This window comes from Amphiprion ocellaris, chromosome 8 (assembly GCF_022539595.1).
Source record: "Amphiprion ocellaris isolate individual 3 ecotype Okinawa chromosome 8, ASM2253959v1, whole genome shotgun sequence".
Lineage (NCBI taxonomy): Eukaryota > Metazoa > Chordata > Actinopteri > Pomacentridae > Amphiprion > Amphiprion ocellaris.
The window spans coordinates 28,889,818-28,915,746 of record NC_072773.1 but is presented as its reverse complement, the minus strand read 5'-3'; the positions used below and the strand labels follow the sequence as shown (position 1 = coordinate 28,915,746).

At 39.9% G+C, this 25,929-nt stretch overlaps 1 protein-coding gene and 1 long non-coding RNA gene across 3 annotated transcripts in view; both read left to right on the top strand.

The window, feature by feature from the left end:
* The window catches only part of cacna2d3a (calcium channel, voltage-dependent, alpha 2/delta subunit 3a), a 122,731-nt gene extending 109,107 nt beyond the window's left edge, over positions 1-13,624 (top strand). For both annotated transcript variants that reach the window (XM_055013115.1, XM_055013114.1), the window contains 9 exons: positions 17-79; positions 1,355-1,425; positions 3,419-3,494; positions 3,599-3,651; positions 4,570-4,625; positions 7,093-7,207; positions 11,281-11,396; positions 12,506-12,585; positions 12,695-13,624. In XM_055013115.1, the coding sequence (XP_054869090.1) occupies positions 17-79; positions 1,355-1,425; positions 3,419-3,494; positions 3,599-3,651; positions 4,570-4,625; positions 7,093-7,207; positions 11,281-11,396; positions 12,506-12,585; positions 12,695-12,787 (723 nt within the window). In that variant the 3' untranslated portion in view covers positions 12,788-13,624. The remainder of the gene's footprint in view (positions 1-16; positions 80-1,354; positions 1,426-3,418; positions 3,495-3,598; positions 3,652-4,569; positions 4,626-7,092; positions 7,208-11,280; positions 11,397-12,505; positions 12,586-12,694) is intronic.
* A 3,114-nt stretch (positions 13,625-16,738) lies between these two features.
* On the top strand, positions 16,739-25,919 carry LOC129349564 (uncharacterized). The gene is made up of 3 exons (XR_008602618.1): positions 16,739-16,916; positions 18,388-18,455; positions 25,793-25,919. It is a non-coding gene; the product is annotated as an uncharacterized LOC129349564 (long non-coding RNA).
* The last annotated feature ends 10 nt before the right edge of the window (positions 25,920-25,929 follow it).

The following is a 25,929-nucleotide window of genomic DNA, read 5'->3' as shown; positions in this document are numbered from 1 at the left end:
ATTTTCTGTTTAACAGAATATCAACTGCTACCTCATCGACAACAACGGCTTCGTTCTGGTGGCAGAGGACTATACTCTGGTGAGACATGCGAAATGCAAAAAGACACTTAAGAGCTGATGAATAGAAAGGAGCAAATAATCACAGTGAGAAAATTAGATTTTTGTTTCTCTGCAAAGTGAGTTGCTTGCTGCGTACTTCTCAAACTTAGATTTATTTTCATTTTAAAGTCACTTTTTATGCATCTGATACATACATATTGTCATTTAGACTGCTCTCAATGAGACGTGCTGCTGCCCAAGCATATACTCACTGCTTAGCTGTCACCAGACATGCTGTCACTCTGATTTTTGCTCATCCAGAAGCCAGTCCGCTGGCTGTCACTGCCCTTCCGTTACCCTGCATGTGCTTTTCACGAGTCTCTCACTTTGATGGTTCCACTGCTTTAGCTTATCTTAATTTAGGGTTTAGCATTTAATGTTTCACTTGTCAACTTGTTTCATCTCATTGTTGTGAAAATTTCATGTCAAGGTAACATGAGTGCGATCCGTCAAAAAGCTGTTTGAACTGTGTGACGGGTCATGAGTGGGTCTGCTCGGGTCAGATCTAACAGGCTGTGTCATTTCAGGCCATGCTATATTTAGAAACATTTGAAAACACAAGAAGCTATGACAGTGACATTGCGATGACACTGGATTTGATCATCAGTGGCTAGTGCAAGTAAATCAAATGGCAGCCGTTGTCCAGGTTAAAAATGCAGCTGACCACACCATGAGGAGATCGAAACATCAAGTTTTGTTTAGCGAGACATGAAGTAGCATTCTTTAACCCACTTCACAGAAGGAGAAATAAAGCCAAACATTCAACTACAGTCTTCCAAACCCTTTTGGATGCTGACACAGTTCTAGAGTGCTCAGTAATGAAAATGATTGTTGTTCAAGTACCACAAAGGTCCTCTGGATTTTGTTTCTGAACCTTAAGTGTAGCACAGGGTTCCAGCTCAGCTAAATCTGAAGATGCCTTTTAGCCTTTTTTGCTGTGTGTTTGCGTCATGTAACAAGGTTTGGTTTTTTTTTTTTTTTGCGAGTGTATTTGGAATTTCAGTGTCCTGTATAATAGGCAAGCTTTTTGCCTAAAAGTAATATTACCAGTATCATTGGATTTGCTGTACAGCCACGGCTCCTTGGTCGTTTTTGTGTGCTTTAGAGTTGGGTAATTAAAGGCTTGTTTTATGATTGATTGCAAATGTGTCAAATTCTGAAGCTGCAAATGTTTCCAGCTATACTAACAATATTTTAAGATTAATTACAGTTTTTCATGACTTGTCGTATTAAAGAAAATCTCTTTATTTTCTAGACAGGGAAATTTTTTGGTGAAGCAGAAGGAGCTGTAATGAGTAAGCTGCTGCAGATGGGCTCTTTCAAGAGGTAAGGTTTTCAAACTGCATCTGCGTCTGAGTGTGTGCTTGGATGTGCTAGATAGAGTGTATGTACGAGTGTGTGTGTGTGTGTCTGTGTATGCATGTGTGTAAATGTATGTGCATAATATCAGGCAGGCCGCAAAATGAGAGCATGTCTCCCTTCGTGCTGACAGCTCTTAACTTGGCCAATCGTGTTGAGCTATTCAGCGCTGAACTCCGACCTCTCACTCAGCAGAGTTCTCCGTTAGGGGATTACAGCAAATCTTTTCCTGAAACGAAAGAATTAGGAGAAACTTGAAGTCACACACAGAGAAAGAAACGCACATAGGCATGCATATTGCGCTTGTTGTAAATCTGTGTGTCTTGGAAAACGCCAGGAGCAGTGGGTGGTGACATCCTGCAATTAATTTGGAAATCTAATCCAGGAGGATGCCAGTATTACAGAGCAGAAATGCAGAAAAGCAGAGACAGACAGACACAAATTCTAGTTTGACTGTAGCGTCAAAGTGAGATGGTCTTGAATCTTAACTTAGTTGCTCAAGTAAGTGTAAATTTACATTGCAAGGAAGCTTGCAACCACATCTCCAACATTACGGCAGAACTGTACCAAGCATCCACGACGTGGGTGAGGAGATTTTTACCATGCTGTCTTAGGACATAAAAATCATGGATGACAAATCATTGCACAAGTAGACACCCCCGCCTATATATCATAGGGATGAACCTCAAAAGCTGATAGCAAATAGTTTACAGACCCATCCATAAAAACGAAGAGGCCTACAAGTGCTTTCACTGAATCTTTAATGTCGGATGATGGGGGATTTTTTTCAAATTGAGGACGGCGTATGATGAATGAATAATATGACTTGCGCTGGTGAAGTATTAACATGATGAGTAACAGAGCCTTTAGATCTTAACACTAATGAATCCAGTACGAGCTGTCTTAAGCCACTGCCATCTGTGGAGAATTAATGTGTTGAAGTACAGTTTTTGTCTTGATTTAAAAAAAAAAAAAAAAAAAAAATGCACCACTTAAAGTTGACACAAAATGCCAGCCCGAATTTATTGGTCAACATCAAGGCTGCAGATGAAGATGAATGTGGACAAATTATTTTTACGTACTTTTGCGTTATCCATCATTCCAAACAAGCAACAGAGAGAGAAATCTATAAAAATGTTGCGACTCTCACACCCACATAGAGTAATTGTGCATCCATGCACTCACACACAGATATTACATTTGCTGTAGCGTTGCTGCTAACACCATTATGTGGCCTGGCTTAGCAGTAATTGGTTCCTGGCGCTGTTTTGGGGCTGTGTGTCACTGGTGCTGTGACTGAGGTTTGAACATCGCCCAGGGCTGTGGATATACCGGACCCACTCAGACATCACACACATGCTCGGACAGACACACTAAGTATTGTCAAGTATATAGGAACTTGTCCAAAGGCTAGGCTATGAAAGAAAGTGTCCAGTGTGTTTGTGTGAGTTAGAAACCCTTTCAATAACCTCACCCAGACAGACCTAGATCTCACACCCTCAGGGTCTACTAAGCCCTTATATCCCTCCAATATCCCCAAATCATCTACACACACACACACACACACACACACACACACACAGACACACAAATGCACACACCTTCCTGCATCACTTTGAGGAACCTCTCAGGAAGCTCTCCGCTTTCACCCGCTTTCCTTTTCCCATTCTTGCCACATCCATCCAATATATTATTCGTAGGTAAAGCAGCAGCAGTTACAGCAGAGGTGGGTTCTTTTCTTGCTGCTCCCACACAGCAAGTCCAAAAAGGCCCCACGGGCATGTAATAGCAGAGAGAATGTGTGAATCGAGACTTATATCACCTTATCCAGGCTATATTGTCCTGACAAAACAATATTATGAAAAGTCAAAGCACAAAAGCTTTCTTTACTTCATTTTACCTCTATTTCTGATGTTCTTTCTCCCTCCTTGTTTTGTCTTTTCTATCTTTATCTCATTAGGGTCACCCTATATGACTACCAGGCTCTTTGTTGGGTCTATTCAGAGAGTAGCGACAGTGGACACACACTGCTGGATGTAAGAGCTGAATATTTTTTATACCATTTCACCTCAATCCATGCAAAGCTGGGCCTACATCTATTAGTGTCATATCAATATTTTCTCTCTCTTTATTTCTTCAGCCTTACTTTGCATTCTTCTCTGCTGTGAAGTGGATTTTGACCGAGCTTGTCATGTAAGACTTCTGTGTATGTGACAGTGTCTTGTGTCTGTTTCTAATGCACTTTCTGCATATACCGTGCACACTTTTGAGGATTAGTAAGTGGCCTCTCCGCTCTGAGATTAAGTGTGTGTTTGTGGCTATATATCAACTGTATGTTTGTTTGCCAGAGCCTCCACATGTACGTTGACGTGATCCGCCGCGATCACAAGCGCTAATGGCTACCTGATGTTTCCTTTAGCGCGAATATTCCAGTGATGCCACGTGAGCCTTCCTGGGTGGTCTGTTGTTGCCACGGTGCATCATGGGAGGATTGAGTTGTCAGTGCTAATTTTACAGTCTGTCACAGTGATGACTGTTTTGTTGCATTTGAAATGTAATTTTCCTAATGTGTGATTCATTTTCTAATATTGTTCCATTCGGTGATCAGTACAAAGAGCCGTTAAGAGTGAAGCCTTGGTGTTGACTTAACATAAATAGAATTTACACTGAAGAATCCAGAACCATTTTAAAAATTATACAATTTGAATTCATACATAATCATTTAATATGTAATTAGACAATGCTAATGTGCTATTTTCTGCAGTATTTTTTTCATTTTTTAAACATTACTTGATATGAAGTTAATTCAAAAAAATATTTATTCAATACAGTAATTGTATAAAGTGATGACTAATGTGAAATAATGAACTCACATGAAAACAAAGACTGGCCACACACTGCTAAAAAATAGTTCTCAGTAGATATTTATTTAGGATAATATCTGTGCCACGGTTGCTTTTAAAGACATGTGAGTTATCATTTGCAAACTGAAACAATTTCAATCTTCTCAGGAACTTCTGCAGAAATGGTTGGCATGCAGTAGAGAGTGTATTTATTATATAAGCATATGTTCAAGTGTGTAATTGTGGTCGATGTCGTCTCCACATTTAGATTCCTGGTTGAGTTCAACTTGTACAGCTGGTGGTACTCTGACCTCACCACTAAAGGTAAGAATGCACTCTTGGGGGATTTGTCTGTTCTACAGCTTTTTGTCTAAAGGACACTCAAACAAACATGCTACCATTCTCTTTCAACAGGTTTTTCTACAAACCATGTTGTTTTTGTAAATTCTCAAGAAATACGGCTTGGTTCATGCATACAGTGCTGTATAATAAATAATGTAAGAGCTGCAAAGGTCATATTTTGATCTGAATGTCTTCTTCTGTGGAAAATAGCCACAGTTATCACATAAGATGCATAACAGTCACATTAAATTTGTCCTTGAATAATATAATACATATTTTCAATGAATATGACAATAACATATAGAAAAATAATTAGCGTTATTTAGACAATACTTTTGTGTAATTAGTACACATTAAATTTCACTTCAAACTTCTAGCATCAGTATACATTTCTTAAACACTAAGTCGATTTTTTTTTAAGTTGAAAACTAGCAAATTTGACTTTTTTAAAATAAGCTTTTAATTTTCTTTCTTTTGCTTTTTGATTTTCTGTTACATTATAATGACTTCCAAATGGCAGTGGACCTCTAAAAATTTTGCTCTTGACTTAACAATGTTAAAAATAGGTAAAAATAATTTAATAGTCAGAAAATAGTTTCAACAGCGCGTATTCTCTTCTATGGAAAAAGGCAGGTATCAGACAATAATAACACACAGCCTAAAACCTGAATTAAACCATCTCAAAGCATATTTCTACTACATGCAAAAGTAAATTTCTTTTTGTTTCTTAAAAAATAAAAAGAGCAATTTTGCTTCTTTTCTTTCCCATCACACAAAACAGAGAAAGGTATTTAACATTGGCTAAATCCAACATAATTTTTTTGTCTGATTTTTCACTGAATAATCACAAAACCAGTTCTTTTTGTATAATTACATTTTTAAAAGGACAATGTAAATAAGATTAAAAGCATTATATACACTGTTTCATACTTATGTTATTATGGAACAAAGTTTGTTTCATGAAGAATTTAGCAACCAGTGTCCTCAGCACTGACCTTCTGTCTTCATTCTTAGTCTTTGCCATCTCCCCTCCATTTCCTCTTGGTCTGAGCCAGTGTGACCACTACGAAAACAGAATAAAGAGGCATAATCCAAAATTTAAAAGTGAAAAAAAAGCATAAAATCACCTCAAATGAACTCAGTGCAGCAGAGACTGTGTGTTTGGAGGGGGTTGTAATTGATGTATTTAGGATTTGTCCGGATGCATGTCATATTGGTAGTGGTGGGAGGCAATATCCACTTTGAAACATGACAAAAACACCTCTCTCTCTCTTTTTCTCACTCACTCTATCTCTTTTTCTTTGCTTTTATGTTCTTTTCTTCTTTGCTTCCATAAACGCACGCACATTCTCCTTTGATTACTGCCAGGCTATGAATGCTGTGATTAATGCTTTATGGAGTGTTGAATACAGTTTGCCTGTCTGAAATGAAAGCCTCACTAAGCAGCATCTTATTGTCGTATTAATTCTAGCCAAAACTAATATGAAAATATTTAGTTTGTGAACGTGAGAGAGAGAGAGAGAGAGAGAGAGAGAGGAGGGGAGAATGCAGAACAAAATGAAAGTCTATGAAATGCTTTCCCTGCACACTTTAATCCTGAATGAAGTGAAGCTGGGCATCGCTGCGCGCCAGGCAGTCGAGACAATTTCACAGCTGGCTAGCCTCAGGTCTTAGCAGCACTTTCTATATCTTTTTACAATAGAGACACAGGCCTGTGACACACAGCTGAAACACCCCAACTTCGCAGGCTGTAACCCAATCTGCACAGCCTCTCAAGCTGAACTAATCCCAGACGTTTATACATGTAGGCTGCGCTTCTCACATCCATATAGTTTATGTACAACACGCACAAACACACACATGCGATAATGTTGCACTGCTGACTCCCAGTAATTAAACCACCCCATTCAAATCACGCACATAATCTGCCATCTTTAGAATTCTGTGTGCTGTAAAAATATGTGGAGCGCTCTGCAGCGTTCTACATGTAAGTTTGCTTAATGTTCTTTAGTAATCCAGCTTGAACTACATGAAACCAGCCATCCTGTAGCCTCGTTTCAAACCTCTTGGTGGCAGAAGAGTTCAAGCAATATTGTGACAGTGGTTGGCTTGGATTTACATTGGAAATATTTCCAGCAGGACAAGAGGCAGCTCTGGTTCAGAAATGCTGTTTTCTTTCAAGCTTGTGTATTTACACGGATGTGGTGTGTTTAACTGTTTGCTTACGATCTATTTGCATAACTATTTTAAATACATAATTTGACTTTGAAATGGATGTTCCATAACTTTTCCACTAACTTTGACGCAATGTCCTCTTCTTTCTTCTTTCACTGCTGCTTCCACTCTGTCTTTTCTCTTCTTCTGTCTTTCTATATTTGCATCTTTTTCTGCCTTTCTTTTTCATTCCTCGCTTCTTTTTTCACTGCCACCCGTTCTTCTTCCCTTCAAGCTCAGAGGATAGGTCGGTCCATGCAGGTACCGTGTGACACAGAGTACCCGGCGTTTGTCTCCGAGAGAACCATCAAAGAGAACACCGGCAACATCGACTGCGACGGCTGCATCAAGTATGGGACACACAAGCAGACATGCATCTCTCTCATGTAAACTAAAACTTGTTGGTTATAAGCTGTCCACTGTGCGTGATAAAGGATGCTTACAGTAAAAGAAAGCAAAAGAATGATCCTGTTAACTCTCGTCTTGGTGAAATATTTGTATCTGTCATAATGAGAAACACATTTACATCATTTGTCGTACGTTGAAAACACTTTTATCCAGGCAATACATCAGAGACACACGCACGGACACTGACTCTCTCCTCCGGCAGTTTGAAATACGAGGCATTTAGAGATGAGGGAGAGAGGTGGAAAAAAAAGGCTTCCTTTAAAAATGGGAAAATGAGTGTGGTCCCCATTAACAATTTGGGCTTTTCTGTCAGGCAATTGTGGGGTGTTCTCTGGATCCCTCCAGTGGGCCCTTCATTGCTCCCAGCTGTGGAACTGCCAGGGAGCTCAGAACAGTGTGTGTGTGTGTGTGTGTGTGTGTGTGTGTGTGTGTGTGTGTGTGTGTGTGTGTGTGTGTGTGTGTGTGTGTGTGTGTGTGTGTGTGTGTGTGTGTGTACGTACGTGTGTGTGTGTGTGTGTGTGTGTGTGTGTGTACGTACGTGTGCGTGTGTGTGTGTGTGTGTGTGTGTGTGTGTACGTACGTGTGCGTGTTTTCCTTGTGTGTCTGCTGCTGGTACAGCCCCACAAGGTCAGCAGGATAACCACTGCCCTGGGTGCCAGGACTAAAATGCGGTTGGGGATGCAGTCCGACCCCAACACGCATATTGTACACACACACACACACAGCACCCTCTCATGCACTCGCATCCACCCACACACATGACAGAAGCATGCTTTAGAGAAGAATGCCCTCATCTCCGACGATGACACCCGAGCTGGGATTAGCAGGCCGGGTCTGTGTGCTCGGAGTAACATGTCGCCTTCGAATAAATCTTTTTTAAAACACTATGAATTTGACAAAGTAAAAAGGAGGTTTTATTTCGGCTATATGTATTTTATAGCTCATATTTGTAATAGAGGATATTGGTAATAAACATCTGTTTCACGTTACAGGCTGACCGAGGCCTTTCTCTCATATTTTCATTGGGACACGCGTGTATGCTTTATGCTTTAGGAAATATACCCTAAGCTCTTGCCTGTTAAACCTCTCTTTGCTGAATTTTTTCTTTATGTGTGCGCGTGTATGTGTGTCCTACTATTTGTATTTGTCCATAGCTTCCAAACTGGTGTGAGGGAGAATGAGAAAGATCAAAAACAAGTGAATGCTGTAATAGCCTCAGTGCCTCTACTGGGTGATTTAACTTCCATTAATGCACTTCCAGCATCTCTAGACTGTAATATGAGATTCGGGACAAAGAGTGTCTCTCCAAACAGAAATGGTCTTCAAGGGGACTATTAGCGACAATACTCCTGGCCATATATCCTACCACTCCACGTGCTCCTTTTCTTTCCCTCGACCATGACAGACGAGTAATGTTACAAAAATAAAGAGGTTCAAAGTTGCAGTGAACAGCAGTATGTAGATGTGGATTCATCTGACGTGTCATTTATAATGATGGTTCTCCTGAGATAGTGTAGCCTGCAGCCTTTTTAAGCAGTTTTTAATGTTACAAGTGCAAAAAAGAAGCATTAAAATCAATGTGATATAGTAGAACCACTATAACATTTATTACAGGACCGGCTTTTATGATTTTAATAATATTTTATGCACATAAAGTGATGTATATGTGTATCTAACATGCCAAATTAGGTTCCAGTGATTCGGTTAACTTTTAATTGAAGCTTTCTTTGTGAATAATCTCCTTTTAAATTTTTGTTTTTTTATATTTCTTAATTTTGTTGCTAGTGCATTGTGATACCTAAAGCTACTGGAAGCTAAATATTTTTGAAAAAGTTCTATTAATGTCCCTCTAAATGTATGTACTGGAATTATGTAAAATGGTTAACAAGTTAAGGAAGAAAATATCATCATTTAATCGTGCTTGCCTGTTTTTAGTGAGTAATCTGAGACATGGAAATAAAATGACAGCATTGCTCTGAAATCTCATCAGTCTGTTTGTTGAGATTTTATTGGAGCAATTTCAACCCAATGAATTAGTAATTGTTAAATTGCACACAGTAATTACTGGTCAAATTTCCCAACTGTGATGACAGATATTTCTGAAAACCATACAGTACATGCAGTTATGGTTATGGCTATGTTATGCAACTATTAAATCCTTAGAAAAATATCAGTGCTCGCTATGGGACACATAGAAATGTTACATTTAGCCAAACCTGAGCACAAAATGATTTTTCCATTCCTTTTTTACAAAAATACTGCTTCTGTTCTGAAACAATAGCAAACCACAAAACACGTATTATGAATTAATGTCATCTTATCATAACTCAGATCCCCGAATTGAGCATCAGGAAGCAGATACTGGAACATTTTCTTTTCTGATCTGAAAGCGTTGATAAGCGGTGCTAATTTTTATCAGCTTCAGCTACAGATTGTGTGATATGTTTTGTCAGAACTTAGAGAATAAGACACGGTCTGTCACTATGTCTTTGTGTGTGCCATAATCTTTTCCTACTGTACCTCAGCTTTACATATTTATCTTACTCTCATTTTTTCCTCTCTTTTTCTGCCCTTTCTTTCTTCCTGTGGGTCTCCATGTCACTCAGAGGAGTATCTGTCTCGCTGTCATTCTCTATTTTTTCTTAGAAAAACATGTTGAATGTTTTCCGTTTCCCTTCTGGCCAAAATTTAGAGGCAACAGCACTATGAGACCATGTTGAGAGCAAATTGTCTACTATTTGTGTTTGTGTGCGCATCCATGTCTGTCATGTGTATCTGTCCATATTGTACATATCGCTGTCTGCGCATTCGTATGCAGTGTGGTGCTCCCTTTTCCAGCACTGAGTATGTTCAAGGCCAGCAGCTGTGCTGTCAGGATGTGTTTAAGTCTTTTCTCCAAGAACACTTGCTCTGCTTTCTATCAGCGAGCAGAGCTGGATCGGCCCGGCACTGTGCAGGGGTGAGCACGGATTATTAAACATCAGCAGATCCTAATTCACCCTGATTGGAACTGGCTTGGTGTATTTGCTGGGTTGGTTTGGTTGGGTTTGGCTGGTCACGGTGGGATAAGTGTATTAGAGTGTGGTGGGTTGGTGCTACTCAGGGATTGGAGGCTGTTTGTGGTCAGATTAAATTGGTCATGGTATTGAATTAGTAAAGACTGAGAGATTCCTAACTGTTTTGATCTATCAGGTTACTCCGTCTTTGTCTTTGTTCGTGTCCTCCTTCACACGAGTTGAGATAGTGTGTCCGTGTGTGTGGTATTTTTGCACGTATGTGTATTCACTCAGTCACACAAGCGTCTTCTCATACGTGCCTGATAAATTCTTCACAATGAATTTGATAAATCACCCAGCTGCAGCAGGAGAGAGAGAGGGAGAGAAGAAAGAGATAAAGAAAGAAAGGGTGATAGAAAGAAGAGATCATCTTTACGACCTCTCTTCTTCATAAAGCTTATCCATGGACATAAATCACTGGCCAGGAGGCCGAGGCAAGGCCAGATCTTCTCAGGCCAGTAAAACACAGCCTTTGGGAAGCTATGAGCACAAAAGTGTGGTTCCCATTTGTCTCCCTTTGGAGTGTTTTATATTCGGCAACACTTCATTGCTCGCCTCAGATAAGATATAACAAAGCCTGAAGAGAAGGAAGGGAGGAGAATGAGGAAGACCAGAGGATGGAATGAGTTAGAGACGTATGTGTGTGTACTTTATATGTGTGTTTGCTGGTGTGAGCCTTTCTATGACTTTCTATGTTTATTGACAACTGGCGGTGAGATACTTCATCCTCTTGACATGAATCCAGTGGAAGTCTCTTTAGTACATCTCCCGACCGCCAGAGGAGAATGTGAACATCATAACACAGATCCTGTGACACACATGGAAATTTACATCACACCCATGCACCTTGACTACTTGCCAATACTTCTTTCAACCATCTCTTGCTTGCTTTCCCTTCTTCCTTCCTCATCTTTTTTTTTCTCTTTTTTGTTTCTGGCTGTCTGTGCTGTGATTGGCAGGTCCTTTGTGATTCAGCAGATCCCCAGCAGTAATCTCTTCATGGTGGTGGTGGACAACAAGTGTGACTGCAGCATGTTTGAGCCAATAACCATGGACCCCATCGAAATCATGTATATCCTTCACTGGCCAAAAAATTCAGAGGTAGCGTCATGGAGAGGATATCCTGGATGGATCAAGGAAATACAAACAAGAGAGATAAACATGACAGGAGCATGAAAATGAGCAGTTCTGTCAGAAAGTAAAGATCCGCAGACATCTTAAATAAATGCTACGAAACGTTACCAAAACTACTCAGCAGTAAACCTTCAGTATTCTGTATCTATGGCATGCAGTTTAGTAGGATGTTAACAGAAAACTTGTGAATAAAAGAGTAAACGACTGGATGGATGGGTTTTGAAGTTAAGCTTAGTTGTGTTACTTAGCTGACATGTTGCAAGCTTCCCAGAAAGGCTTTTTCCCCTGCCGAGAAAAATACTGTTACCTTATTATTTTCTCAATGGAGAGATTTGTTCTCCTCCACCTCATGACTTACAGTGTCAGAATTATTACAGCTTGTGTGTATCCATCAATATAATCGTGATGGGAATACCATGGAGCGCTTTGATGTGTGGAAAAGCTTTGGGAAGTTTGTTTGCCCTCTACCCCTTGTGGATGAAAGAAATGAGATTGTTGTGGGGGACACGATCTGATGCTGGGCACTGAGACAGTGCTCCACCAGATAGTGTGTTTCAAAGTGGTCTGTGAATGTGTATAAGTTTGGACTGTGTTACAGCCCACGCTGTGATCGGATACTGATCAACAGCAGACACAGCAAGCTTAGAGAGGCTTCAGTCTGAAATAACTTAGTTCATCACCACAAAACAGGCTGGATTCCCCTGCAATGTGCATTTCTTTGAAATTTTATGCAGCACAGTCACGCTGTATATAAATGTCTGCCAGTGTTTATTTTGTTGTGGAGTGCTTACTGTAGCATAAATCCTGGTATTCTGTTGCTATGCAACAAAAGAAAACTCATCAAACACTGGTTAAAGTTGTCTCTTTTTTCATTTTTTTGCATACTGCGTTGTGCACAAAAGCTATCCCAGCCTTTAGAAGAACCTACTTCCATCATGCACTCAAAGAGCATGCATTCCTTTCCATTATAAGCAAGAAATCTACTCCAGCAGGAAAACTCCTGCAGAGTGTACACATTGTCTGGTATTGCTTTAACTTCAGCTGCACATAATGAATCTCTCAAGTGTGAGAGATTGAAGATGCAGAAGGACAGGAGGCGCCCAGACACCTGCCACCCTTTTCACCCGGAGGTATTTTCACCACAAACACACATACTGCACACACAAACACACATACACACCACTCACTTTTATAGCACTCTCTCTCGTTCACTTGTTCCATATCTGTTTCTGTCTGTAGGAGAACTCGATGGAGTGTGGAGGAGCGGCGAGTCTCAATCCGTCCCTTGTGGCAACACTGCTCTGCGTACTCGTGGCACTGTTCCCTAGGTGACCAGAGCTGGCCACGCCTGTCCATCCACAACTTGACTTGGATTGGATCGGCTCGGCATGCAAAAAAATCGCAATGATGCCACAGAAAAAAACACTCCTGCCCTGTATAAAATTGTGCCCAATTTCAACTCACCACCTACAAAGTCCCTAGCCCAATGGTACCTCCCTTTAAGGTACATATTTGAAAGGATTGATAATGCATAGTATTACAGCTGCTAAGTAGTGATCATTAAGGTGCTTTAGCAATATCACAAGAGCTGCACAGAGAGATTTTGGGGGAGATACAGAGTCTAGAAACACATAGTAATATTGCTAACAATGCACTTAGTAGCTTAAAAACTGCACAAGTGGTCTAGTAAAACCCACTGACACTAACACCACGATGTTCAGTCCTTTCAGGTAGCAGCTAAGGGCTAGGGTCTGTAGCTGGGCTTGGAACTGGGCATTAGAGCCACGTAACACCCATATGGATAAAGATGGATGCACCTTCCCCTGGCCCACTCTGACTTTTCATGGACAATAATGATTCTGAAGATTTAAAAAATTATAATAATAACACTGAAAATGAAGATGATTATATGTGGGTGGGGTTGTAATGAAATGTTTGTCTAACAATCTTTTTTTCATGATGAGAAAAAAATAAGTTCGAGTATAGATATATATATATATATATGAAGAAAAAAAGTTTTATTTATGATTTGCAAGTGGTACCCATAAACTGTGACTATGAGATTTTCAGTCCTCTGATGTGAGTGGTTGTTAATATTTGAGCTTTGCCTTATTGAACGATATTGGTCCTGTTTGTGTACTTTTGAAATAAAATGATGTTTAAAATTTATACCGTTGTTTAAAGTCATGTTGTTGAAAGGCTTAAACAAAGCACAACTGAATAGAACAATAGAATTAAGATGAACCATTAGTTGTCATCCTTATACATTGCTCTATTGTTGTTAGCAAATTTGATTAATTATAATAGTATCTGCTCTTTGTGGTTGGCTATGGGGAAATGTTTGGCTGCTTTTTGGCCTCCACATGAGCAGAGATGTGGCAAGCATGTGTGTGTGCATCTGGCATTTCTCCTTTCTGTCATTCATGCCCCAGAGGCTTATCCCTCCATACAAAGAGACAATGAAGACCATGACACTGGAATCGAAGACCAACCACAACATTCATCTGTATTTGTTTAGGAATCGACAAACAATCCTTCGGGATTTGCTGATGTATGTGCACATCCATGCCAGAATATGACTCTTAGGGCAACTGATATTGTGCATACAGATGTCCAAACACGTCGCATTATTGTTTAAGTGAAAAGAAGCAGAGACGTTTTCAGAGACCCTGTCAGTACCAGCAAGAGGAAGCTCCACTGTGGTCTCCGTGTCAACACTAAAGTCCCTGTGGTCAAGAACGGGACATGCTTCAACTCCCTCTCTTTCCCCACTTCTCAACCAGTGGGTTCTACTAATTCGCCATTTTTCCTTCACTGACAAAGTAATTCTAAATGTCCAAGGGGTCTAATCTATTCTCTACTGTTTTACTGATCTTGTCCCTTGAGCAGAACTTTCTGACTCTAATCATTCCCAGGTCTCTTCCTCTTGCTATGGTCCAAAGACTCTCTGACTTGCTTGTGGGTCATTTATCACTGCATAATGGGATCGGAGCTGTTTTGGGTCAACACGCATACAATCCGGTCTGTGATTCCTTCCTGTTTGCCAGATGAGTTATGGGAAAGTGCATCCAGTGTGTGTACAAAAGGCAGACTTGGGAAAGCAATCTTCTTTGTGGGAAGGAGCCACACTGGCAACCCTGTTGCCACCTTCCTTGTTCCTGTGAGTGATAAATGCTCATCTCTGTTTTCTGTAAGCTGTTTTGCCCGCACACTGATAGGGGAGACCAAAGCCATTCAGATGCTAAGAGGCCCATAAACGCATGCAGACTCTCTTTTCTGAATTTTCCACAGTAGATGGCTTATATGCATACAGGTAACAATGAGCGTAAGCTAGTTGCAAAACAAAGTACTTGAATAAAAGGGAAAACAATGTTTACTTGTACAAGCAAGTTCAATATTCTGTGTTCATCGGAAGAGATACACTCAACAGCAGAACAAGGGATACAAACAGCATTGAGGATATTTTCTTAAAAAAGGCATCCACATTCCTTCGCAGTGATCCAATCTGTGCTGCTGTTTGAGGTGGGAAGGAACCCCTGAGAGAGGAGTCACTGATCACTTGGACACAATACCCTGAAGGGGCCCTGCAGTTCAAAACACACCAATCCATCAGCACTCACACTACTCTAGCTCTGTTTGTTCGCCATTATCTTGACTACATGAGAAATCTTGTTTGCTAATATGCCGCAAGACAGATGACAGTGAATCGGACTCGTACTCACACATTCAAACATCGGCGCATACACACACACACACCATCTCAAACATGCATTAACACACAATGATGAACACAGCATGTGCGCACACACACTGGCGGTCACACAGAGGGCAACGCTTTTGTTGTTACCTCCAATGGCGTGGATACCATTGGTGGTTTGCTTTGAGGCCTACAGATATGTTTAAATGGAAATGATTCTGAGCAGCTGAACCACACCAGGACCACACACAGGCCCGGCGACCACAACATGGCAAAGCTAAGACAAGCTGGGAAAACACACACAATTCTGTCGACATTCCACAGGCTGACTAGCAACATCTCAACCCTTGCGACGCACTGCCTGCATGTATTCTCATGTTTGCGTAGAGGATGGGGTTACTGCAGTGAATATCTAATTTTAGAGAAACAATGACAAACGCATTCGCTATGCATTTTTAGGATGGCCCTCGCTACGCTCAATAGGATTAAATGGCTTATTGCGTGGATTGAGCATTCGCTGTCATCGATGTGATTACTTTCACCCCCTAAGCGGCTTGTCCTCAGCTCTGTCCTTATTTACCTCCTTCCTCACCCTCCTTTACCTTCTTTCCCCGGCTGCTCTGGCCACATGCTCGCTGGCTGTAGTGGTGATAATGACCAGACCTCTCGACTGCCTCACCCACACATGCATGTACCCGCACACTCGCACATCGGAGACGAAAAGCAAACCAAACCCCAAAGACAAATTTGTTCCTGTGGGTGCTAGGAGACACACCGCTGCCAAGGTTGAGAGGTGCCAGCTGAAAACATACACTCCCAACACACACATATATACAGAATTAGTTGTCTACCCCATGCTGTGACAGGAAGAAAAGCCTTCAGTACTTAGGGACCTCTCGGTGAGATCGAGGACCTGACAGCCAGCTGTACTAATACTCTGTGTGTGTGTGTGTGTGTGTGTGTGTGTGTGTGTGTGTGTGTGTGTGTGTGTGTGTGTGTGTGTGTGTGTGTGTGTGTGTGTGTGTGTGTGTGTGTGTGTGTGTGTGTAAGAAAGAACAAGAAAATGAGCGAGAGCTAGTGTGAGAAAAGAGAAACTACATTTCGCCGTTTTTGTGCTCTGAGTAGGATTAGCAAACAGTATGTATTTGGGGAAAGCAGTGCACATAATTCACCGGCTTGAAGTTCATTAATTTTCTCCCAGACGTGTAGCTTACTCTCATCAGCCGCACACTGAATGACAAAACCAGAACAAATCATAGGCATATATTTAGCATTCCATTCTGTGTTTGTGCAAACAAGCTGAGGGAGATTTTTCAACATTAGCATATTCAGCGGAGTCTTTGTAGCTGCAACCTGAGCTCCCTCAGCCCATCGGGTCCACCAAAAAGCCTCATTTGCTTACACATGGCAAGCTGAGCAATGGCCTGGAGGGGCATACTTATTGGCTCCCTTAAACAGGAAGTGGCTAAATGGAGACCCAGGAGCCCCCCTGCCTTGCCTCTGCCACTCAAATGCACCCAGGCTGTTTTTAGAGTGTGGGCCCGCTTAACAGAATGGACAGTCAGGAGTGAAGAAAGAGGAAGGAGGGGAGGGTAACCGAGGAAAGTTAGATTGGAGGTCAGGGAGGCAACGGAGGGAAAAGGCGGGCTGATTGTAGCAGAGTAGGTGGTCTCACGGTATCATAGCTCAAAACAAGCAACGCCATTGGCTCGCAGCCTCGGTTTGTCCCCAGGTCTCTGCACTGGATTGGGATTGAGAACCACTGTAAGTATTGTGAGCACTTTAGAGTTTCCTCGGATCACAGTTCATCAGCATCAGCATGTTTGTGTTGGATGGAGGACCGATCAATGAGTTAGGGACTATTGGGGTTGTTGGCTCCCCACTGCCTGCAATAAATCCCGCTGTGCTGATGAAGGCTGAACGTTGATGTGATAATTGATGCAGTGTTTTTCTGTACATGGCGTCTCTGGGCATGATGTGGTTACATCAAACTTTTATAGAAGTCTGTGTGTGTGTGTGTGTGTGTGTGTGTGTGTGTGTGTGTGTGTGTGTGTGTGTGTGTGTGTGTGTGTGTGTGTGTGTGTGTGTGTGTGTGTGTGTGTGTGTGTGTCCATCTGTCATGTTTGATTTGTATCTTTATACCCCAGCTGGAGAGCTGCTCTCGCTAACCCTCTATGAACTCAGTGTGGACAGGACTAAATGGCTGCTCTTATTGGCACATTAGTGTATGTGTATGTTTGTGTGTGTGTGCATGTGTGTTAGGGTGTATGTGTTTGCATGCTTTTGCCATGCAAACACATACACAGGTTTTTTTCTTGCAGTACACACTGAATAAACACGCTGAGATACAGTGTATATCAACATTGTAGTGTATGTGTGTATTTGCCATGGTTGGTTTGTCGTTCATGTGTTTGTGTGTGTGTGTGTGTGTGTGTGTGTGTGTGTGCGCACATGAGCTGATGAGCTGCATGTTACGTGTACGCTTGGCCCTGGGACTTCAGCGCCCTTACTTTGCATAGCAGAGCAGTGAAAGAAAGGCTAAAGTTACAACCACAGGCCCTGAAAGAAAAATCACTACAACAATGTGACATTTAAATGCCCCAGTGTCCCCCACTCACCCCATTTCTCACCCCCTTCCTCACCCTGCTCTCACCCATTATTACCCTCGTGACCGTAGGAATATCCGAAGGCTTGCTCTTGACACGTCCTCCTGCTCTCCCTAACTCTAACCGCCATGACATGCTCTTTCTCTATCTCTGATCTGTGTGTCCGTGTGCACTTGCAGGAAGATGTTTATACTTGTGTGTACATTTGTGTGTTTCATGCATATGGTACTCCTGCTTTCTCTCAGCCTAACTTTCTTGAGCACTTAGAGGATATGACATCACAGTGGGGTAATGTTGGACGCTGATGTGTGTTTTGTGGTCGAGGCTGCGACACCATCTGTTTGTTTTTCAACATCTGCATTCAGAGTCCTGGGGAGCCAGTTGGTTAGGACTCTCATATATGTAACTGTTGCATTTCCACAGCGATAAGCTGTGTTGTAATTAAAAATAATAAGGGCTATAATGCTCTCAGGACATGAACTAGTCATAGCTCGGAGGCATTGTGTGTGGATGTGTGTGCATGGTTGCGTGTCTGTGGGTGGATGCATGAGTGTTTGTACTTTATATTGCTTTTTAGTGGGTGTGCAATGAGTATTATTAATGAGCTGTGTAATCTATAAATCCTGCAGTGTGCCCTAACTTGAGAGAGGAAAAGAGGAAACCAAAATACAGTTGGATTCGGAGGGAAGACAAACAGGTGAGGCCCAAAACATTCGACAGATAGAAAGAGCAAGTCTGAAAGTGGAGACAAGAGTGTGTCCATACTAGGATATGTACAAGAAAGAAATGGTTAATTTGTACATTTTTGAGTGCAGAGAATTGCAGTAATCCTCTTGACATCCCACCATCATTTAGAAAATGTGTGAGAGGAATTAAGCACATTTGCATAACCCAAATCACAAATCAACATCTCCTAGGATGGTTTTGTGGCGTACTTCTCCTTGTTTACTAGAAGAGCAGAGATGAGTCCTCTACTTAAACTTCTGAATTTGACTTCCTCCCCCTCTCACTGAATGTTATTTCATTCACTTTTGGTCTGAACCCCCTTTCCCTTACTTCTCAATGGACCTTATTTTCTCCCCAGAGTGTTATATCTTCCATTTCTCAGTGAATCTTATTTCATCCACTTCACACTGGACCTCATATTTTAAACTTTATTTAACAATTTATTTCAACAGGTATCCTCACTGAGAGTGTGATCTCTTTATTAAGAGAGTCCAGCATAGAAGAATAAACTTGTAATACAGAAAATTCCTTCACAAGTTAGGCATTAATCTCACATTTAGAAAAGCTATTACAGGTACATTTGCAAATAACTGGGAATGTAAAATGAATGAAATGAAATGGGAGATATTAGTTTCACTTTTTTGCAGCTCATTTTGGCATAGCATTTGAAACCAGTTCTTCCGAGCTCAGTGTAAACACAAGCTAATGTAAAAATATCCGGTGACCTGACACTGTAAGTACTGCATTTATAAGAAAGTAGGAAGTTGTGTTCATGCAATTTGAGTCTTATAGACAAATAAAAATAATATATATACTATACCAATCTGTTGGGTAAGGTGGACTATCCCACATGTTCATATAATTCAATAATGAGTGAGAATTTTATCACTTGTGATAAAGCACACTGCACCACGATACACACTCACGAGTAACATACATACAATATTATACAATGTGAGAGTGTTTAATGTAGAAACCTTTAGACATTACTGCATGAGTTCTAAACAAGGGGTAGTTCTGAAGCCATCTGATTAAGGGACTGATTAACTAGTTCTAATTTTACATCATGCAGTTTGCATGTGTACCTGCCTGCTGTGTTTTTTGCCTCAGAAAGTCCAGCCAACAATCAGAGCTGAAAAGGCTTGGAGGGTCCTTTCCCCACTTTTCCTTTCTTTCTCTTCCACCTACCTATAAAATATTACGATCAAACGATCAAATGCTAGATGGGTCCATAAAAATGCAACTCAGTGTTAATTATCATTAACAATTTTAACAATATTGCTAATTACACATAATGCAGCTGTTGTGCTGTGACATAAACTAAACCCTCCCTGCAGAGACTGTAAAATGTTCTCTTTCTCTCTACATAGAAAAAGCAAGTGTTAAGAGTTGTTGGGCTCCAGGGTTTTAACGCAGCAAGGCAATTATGAAATTAAGTCATGGGGATCAGTACCTTTATGGAACAGAATAACTGGTGCCGCCTTCCAAATCCTCACTGTCTTAGGGGACCATTTTTCCACAGTCTCACTAAACCTTTTAGTTCCTCTTCGTCTTCCTGGAGTTTATTTCCACAACACTGGATTGTATTTACTCTCCTTTTTGTGCACTAGGTTCAAAGAAAGGAGAGTTGAGTTTTACAGTTATATACTTTAAATGCAGATCAGCGCTAGTCAGGCTTCACATCAACAACTGCATTGAAAGATGTCTTGACTTTGATTGCTGAATGATTATTTTAATGAGTTCATTTTGATCTCCAGGAGAATAGGCATTTCACACAAAAACTTATTTTTTTTTAAATGAACTCATGTCTTCAGGGTTTTACCTAATTCCTAGTGTGTTCTGCCAGTTAAAAAATAGATGCACCTTATTATTTTTGTTTGTTCTTTGTTTTGTTTTTACCATTTTCCACGTTGTTCAATAATGCTAAAGACATCAATACTATCGAATAACACATCTGGATTCATGTAGTAAGCAAAAAAAACTAAAGTGTAAACAAAGCAAAGCGTGTTCTGAATTTGAAATTTTTCAGAGTAGCCACCTATGTTTTGCACACACTCTTGGCTTTCTCTCAACCAGTTTCATGAGGTGAGCAGCTGGGATGATTTTCCAGCAGTCTTGCAGGAGTTCCCACATATGCTGAGCACTTGTTGGCTGCTTTTCCTTCGCTCTGTGGTCCAACTCATCCCAAACCATCTCAATTGGGTTTAGGTCGGGTAATTGTGGAGACTATCTGACGCAGCAATCCATCACTGCTCTTGTTCTTGGTCAGAGAGCAAACAGAACGCCTGGAGGTACGTTCTGGGTCATTGTCCTGTTGAAAACAAATGCTGGTCCCATTTAGAGCAAATGAGATGTCGCTACAGACTGTCATGTCAGCCGTGCTCGTTAAATGTCCATTTCTTGTTTGTTTTGGCACCGGCAGTTCTCTTCCTCTTGATCTCCGTCAGTAGTGATTTCTTCGCAGCAATTTGACCGTGAAGGCCTGATTACTGCAGTCTCCTCAAAACAGGTGATTTTGACATGCGAACTCTGGGAAGCATTTACAATATGCGGCTTCTAATCTGAGGTACTGCTCATTTCTGAGGCTTGTAATTCTAAAGTTGTTTTTTTTCTCTTGAGCAGAGATAACTTTTAATCTTACTTTTCTGGAGTGGTTCTCATCAGAGCCTGCTTTATGTCACATCAGTGTTTGATGTTTTGTTCTGCGACTGCACCTGAAAAAACATTCAAAGTTCTTGAAATTTTCCAGACAGACTACCTTCATATATTAAAGTAACGATGGATTGTCATTTCTCTTAGTTGAGTAGTTTCTGCTATCGTATGCATCACTACAGTAGTTGAATTTTGTTATTTGCCGCACACCAATATTACCCAGCACAGCACATCTAATGGCTCAAATGCATTAAAAAACAAACTGTTTCACCAACTAACTTATGCAAAGGTTTACTAGTGAACTAAAAACTAATCCAAATGACAACAACACTATGCTAGTTAAGATATTGCCAATAATGACAACCAAAACGTTTCAACAGTTTTCTGTTAGTTTGTGTTCTTCTAAGTTTAACTCCAAGATTTTAAATACTTTCATTTACTGTAAATTAATATCTACTCCAAATGTCTCACTAATAATCATTATCAACCTTAAAAACCCACAAAACACCCCTCTATACTCGACCAAACTTAGTACAGTCTGGTTCCCCCTTCTATAAATCTGCTTGGAATCGTCCACTTCCTGTTTGTCAAAGTGGCCTTCTACCTGGACAGGTTTTGTTGGAGCTCATGCAACAAACATTTTGGGTAACTGCACTTTAATATGGATGGATGACTCTGAATTAGAGTGTGTTTTAATGAGACTGAGTTAAGATGTGTAGCTCTGTCATTAAATAGTAAATTATTTCTCAGAATTCACAGAGAAAGTCTGAAATGTTTGCTAGGTTAGCATCCCACATGTACTTTGGCTCAGCTAAAGCTAACTCTCTCCAACTTCTGGATCTCTTGAGTTGCTTGTTGTTAAAATATCTTGCTAGAGGTGCTGAAGCTCAGAAAGTCTGAGATGTTTGTTCAAAATAAGCTCATTCTCAAGTCTTATCTGAACTGTCCTCTTTTGTTTGAACTTTCCCTAAACTTAGGAGTTAATGACAGAGCAGCACATCCAGACTCAGTCTCATTTATGTAGAGATTAATCTTCAGTGTCATTCATTGATGTTAAAGTGCAGTTTTTCAAATGTTTGTTGCCCATGCTCCTGACCAAACCAGTCCAGGTGGAAGACGTGAAGAGAAAGCTCCAGAGGATGAATATCACACATTTACATTGGAAATAAATGTCCTTTAATTTGACATTGTCATGCAAATGATATTCAAATCTTTGAGTGTTTTGTTGATGTTGGTTTCTAAATGTTTTTTGACACTCGGCCCCAAAGATTAAAACCTTCTACGGCTCACAAGCTGCAACAATTCACACATTATCAACTATCTTTCTGACTAAACTAAGATAAAAAGTGAAAAAATGTCTGATTCCTGCATCATGAATGTAAACCTTTTTGGTTTTTATGACAGTAAACTGGATATATTTGGGCTTGACATTTTATAAACCAACACAAGAAATGAATTAGTGGAGAAAACGACAGATGAATGGACAAAGAAAATGTGTTTTCTAACATATATGGCTGAATTACTCCAACATTACAAGACACATACAATTTTAATTCAATTTTATTTATATAACGCCAATTACAGGTCAAATTGTCTCAAGACTTTATTTTTATTTTTTTTGTCATATTTAAAATATGACAGTAAGAAATTTAAACCTCTTGACTAATCCAATTTATTATTTAGTTTTTAAGAGACTAATTGACATTTAAAACTTTCTCCACTAAAACTAATAAACATGAGGTCAAATAGAAGGAACAGTTTTAAATACTACAGTCCCACGACGACAAGAATAAAGTTTGTCAACAAAACAAAATCTGCTGGTGGATTCCATTAAAGTCCTAATAAATGATAAAAAAAAGTGTGATACTAAAGGTTTGTGGTGCTAAAAATGTCAAAGTAAAGATATCAAGTTGAACATTTGGATGGAGGTTGATAAAAGTTGACCTCCTTTCATTTCTCTGGAGCCGACTCCATGGATGTTATGGATGGTGGTTAAAGACCTGCTCTTCTAGTGGTCTTCCTTCTAGTCGCTGTAAAAAGTCATTCCATCCTGGCCGACTTCAACACCTCTTCATGACTTGTTCTGCCTTGGACCTGGTGGAAACTCCAGAAACTCGGGAAAACCTGTCGAGACTCGAAGAACTCGTGGAGACTCGAAGAACGTGTCGGGCGGGGGAAGGTGTGGTGGGCGGTGGGGGGAGGTGGGGGAGTAGAGGGGGGAGGCCGCCACCCACCTCCCCGCCTACTCTCCGCCCTGACTCCACCCAGACTCCGCCTTGGCTCCGCCTGTGTGGTCACTTCGGAAACTACGATGCCAAAGGGACGACGAATTTATTTCTTTTTATCTGATCTGTAGCTCAGTGAGTTAAGGACTTGCCTATGGAGCTGCAGGTCGCTGGTTCAAGACCAGACACTTCTTAGATTTTCTCAAAATTCTGACTAAGACAAAGAAAGAAAAAGGCCGGTGGTGGGTCTTGAACCTGCGACCTTCCAGTTGGTAGTCTTCTTCTTATCCTCCTGAGCTACTCGCTCAGATACTAATGTTACTTTTTTTTGCGCATTTATCATCTATTTTTTTCGTTTTTTTCGTTTTTTTTTAACTTGAGTCTCGACTCGAACGTTTTTCTCAGGAGGTGGGACTTCAGCCTTTGTGCTGGAGGGTTGAACCCTCAGTTCCAAGACTTTCCAAAGCCTCCACACCTCCCGAGTCCTCAGGACCTGAGCTTTCACACAGTCTGAGGGTTGAAATTTTCTAAGTCCCACAGTAGTTTTCTGTTTGTTTGAACCTTCAGACAGTCTGAGGACTGAAATTTTCTCAGTCCCACAGTAGTTCTCTGTTAGTTTGAACCTTCAGACAGTCCAAGGACTGAAATCTTGTAAGTTCCTGAGTAGTTCTCTGTTAGTTTGAACCTTCAGACAGTCCAAGGACTGATATCTTCTAAGTTCCTGAGTAGTTCTCTGTTTGTTTGAACCTTCAGACAGTCTGAGGACTGAAATCTTAAAAGTTTCTCAGTACTTCTCTGTTCGTTTGAACCTTCAGACAGTCTGAGGACTGAAATCTTAAAAGTTTCTCAGTACTTCTCTGTTAGTTTGAACCTTTAGACAGTCTGAGGACTGAAATTTTAAAGTTTCTCAGTACTTCTCTGTTAGTTTGAACTTTCTAGTTAACAGAAGCCTTAAAACTTGTGACCATGAGTCTTGATTTCACATTTAGACCATCCATCTGAGTTCTTCTCAGACCTTCACCTGTGGGTTTTTTAGAAATCCTGAACAAACTTTGATTCTCTTCACTGAACAGTAAATTTTGTGGAGATCAGAAGGTAACATTAGTTTGATAAATGCCTTCAACTACTAGTAGACTTTATCTGGAAAGCAGTTTTCTGAAATGAGTTCTTAGTAAATCTGTCCGCAATCAAACCAAGAACATAGAAAGAGGAAATGTTTGAAGAAACAACTTGATGTTTTCATTTCAGACTAGAAAAAGCCTTTAAGACTGTTATCTGTTTTTGCTCTTTTTGATCGTTTTATTGTCTCCTCTGTTTAATTTGATCTTCTAAAGTCTAACTGGTGCCCTTTCAAAGATTTTATCTTTAGTTTGATTCTTCTTAAATGTTTAGTTTTGCTCTTTTCTCACATTTTATTCTGTTCTAATGTCTGATCTGATTTCGAAATGTTTTGTCTTTTTAATGTTTAATCGTTGTTTTTTCAAATGTTTTATCGGCTTGTTTGAAAAATTTCCTTTTCTTTCCCAATAAATAATTTTTTGATTAAATCTTTGTTAAGGTTTTTCTTTTTAAATGTTTTACCAGCTTTTAATGTTTAATTTTCTTTTTTAATGCTTCATTGTATTTTCTGTTTAATTCCTATTTAAAGTTTTATTGTCTTTAAGATTTAATTTTCTAATTAAACATTTAATTTTTTAATTAAATGTTTTGACTTTTAAAGGTTTAATAATCTAATTAAATGTTGTATATTTTTCTAAACGTGTAATATTCTTGTTTAATTTAATTTTTTAAATGTTTAATTATCTAAAATATTTAATCTTTAATGTTTAATATTTTTGTTTAAAAATTTTTGTTTAATTTCATAATTACGTGCTTTGTATCTTCTGTTTAATTATCTAATTGAGTATTTTGTCTAATATAATTTAATTGTATTTAATGTTTAATTTTCTTTTTAAAAGTTTTATTATGTTAAATGTTTTTTTCCTTTGATTTAATTGCTTTTTTACTGTAGTTTATTTCTTTAATCTTTTTTTTGTCATGATTTTAACCCCAGCCTTAAAAATGAAACAAACCCTTAAATCACAATGAAAATACTTCTGTTGTCACAATCATGAGTTAGTCAGTTATTCAGTTTATCAATTCAACTTTATTTGTTTAGCACCTTTCACACAGATTACAAAACTAAACAAGCTAAGAGAAAAAAACTGTTAAAACTATGATTAAAACTCAAAAAAACAAAAGATTTAACATCATAATAAAATATGTTGTGTCCGGGGGATGGAGGGAGTTTATTGAAGTCTTCTTGGCTCACATGGGAAATCATTTAAAATATAAACTTGATATTCAGTCTAAGGAAACTGCAGAGCGACAGAAGAACCAACAATATCTCCTGTTTTCTCCTTTAATGAGTTGACTCTTCTTGTGCTTTCAGACCAAAGAACTACAGACTCTTCACAACCTGCTCAAACTCTTGGTACAGGACCTCACCACATGGGTCAAGAAGGTTTCCTTCTCCTCATTTCTACTCTGAAGCTCACCTTCTCCTGCTCAAACTGCTGGACAAATGTT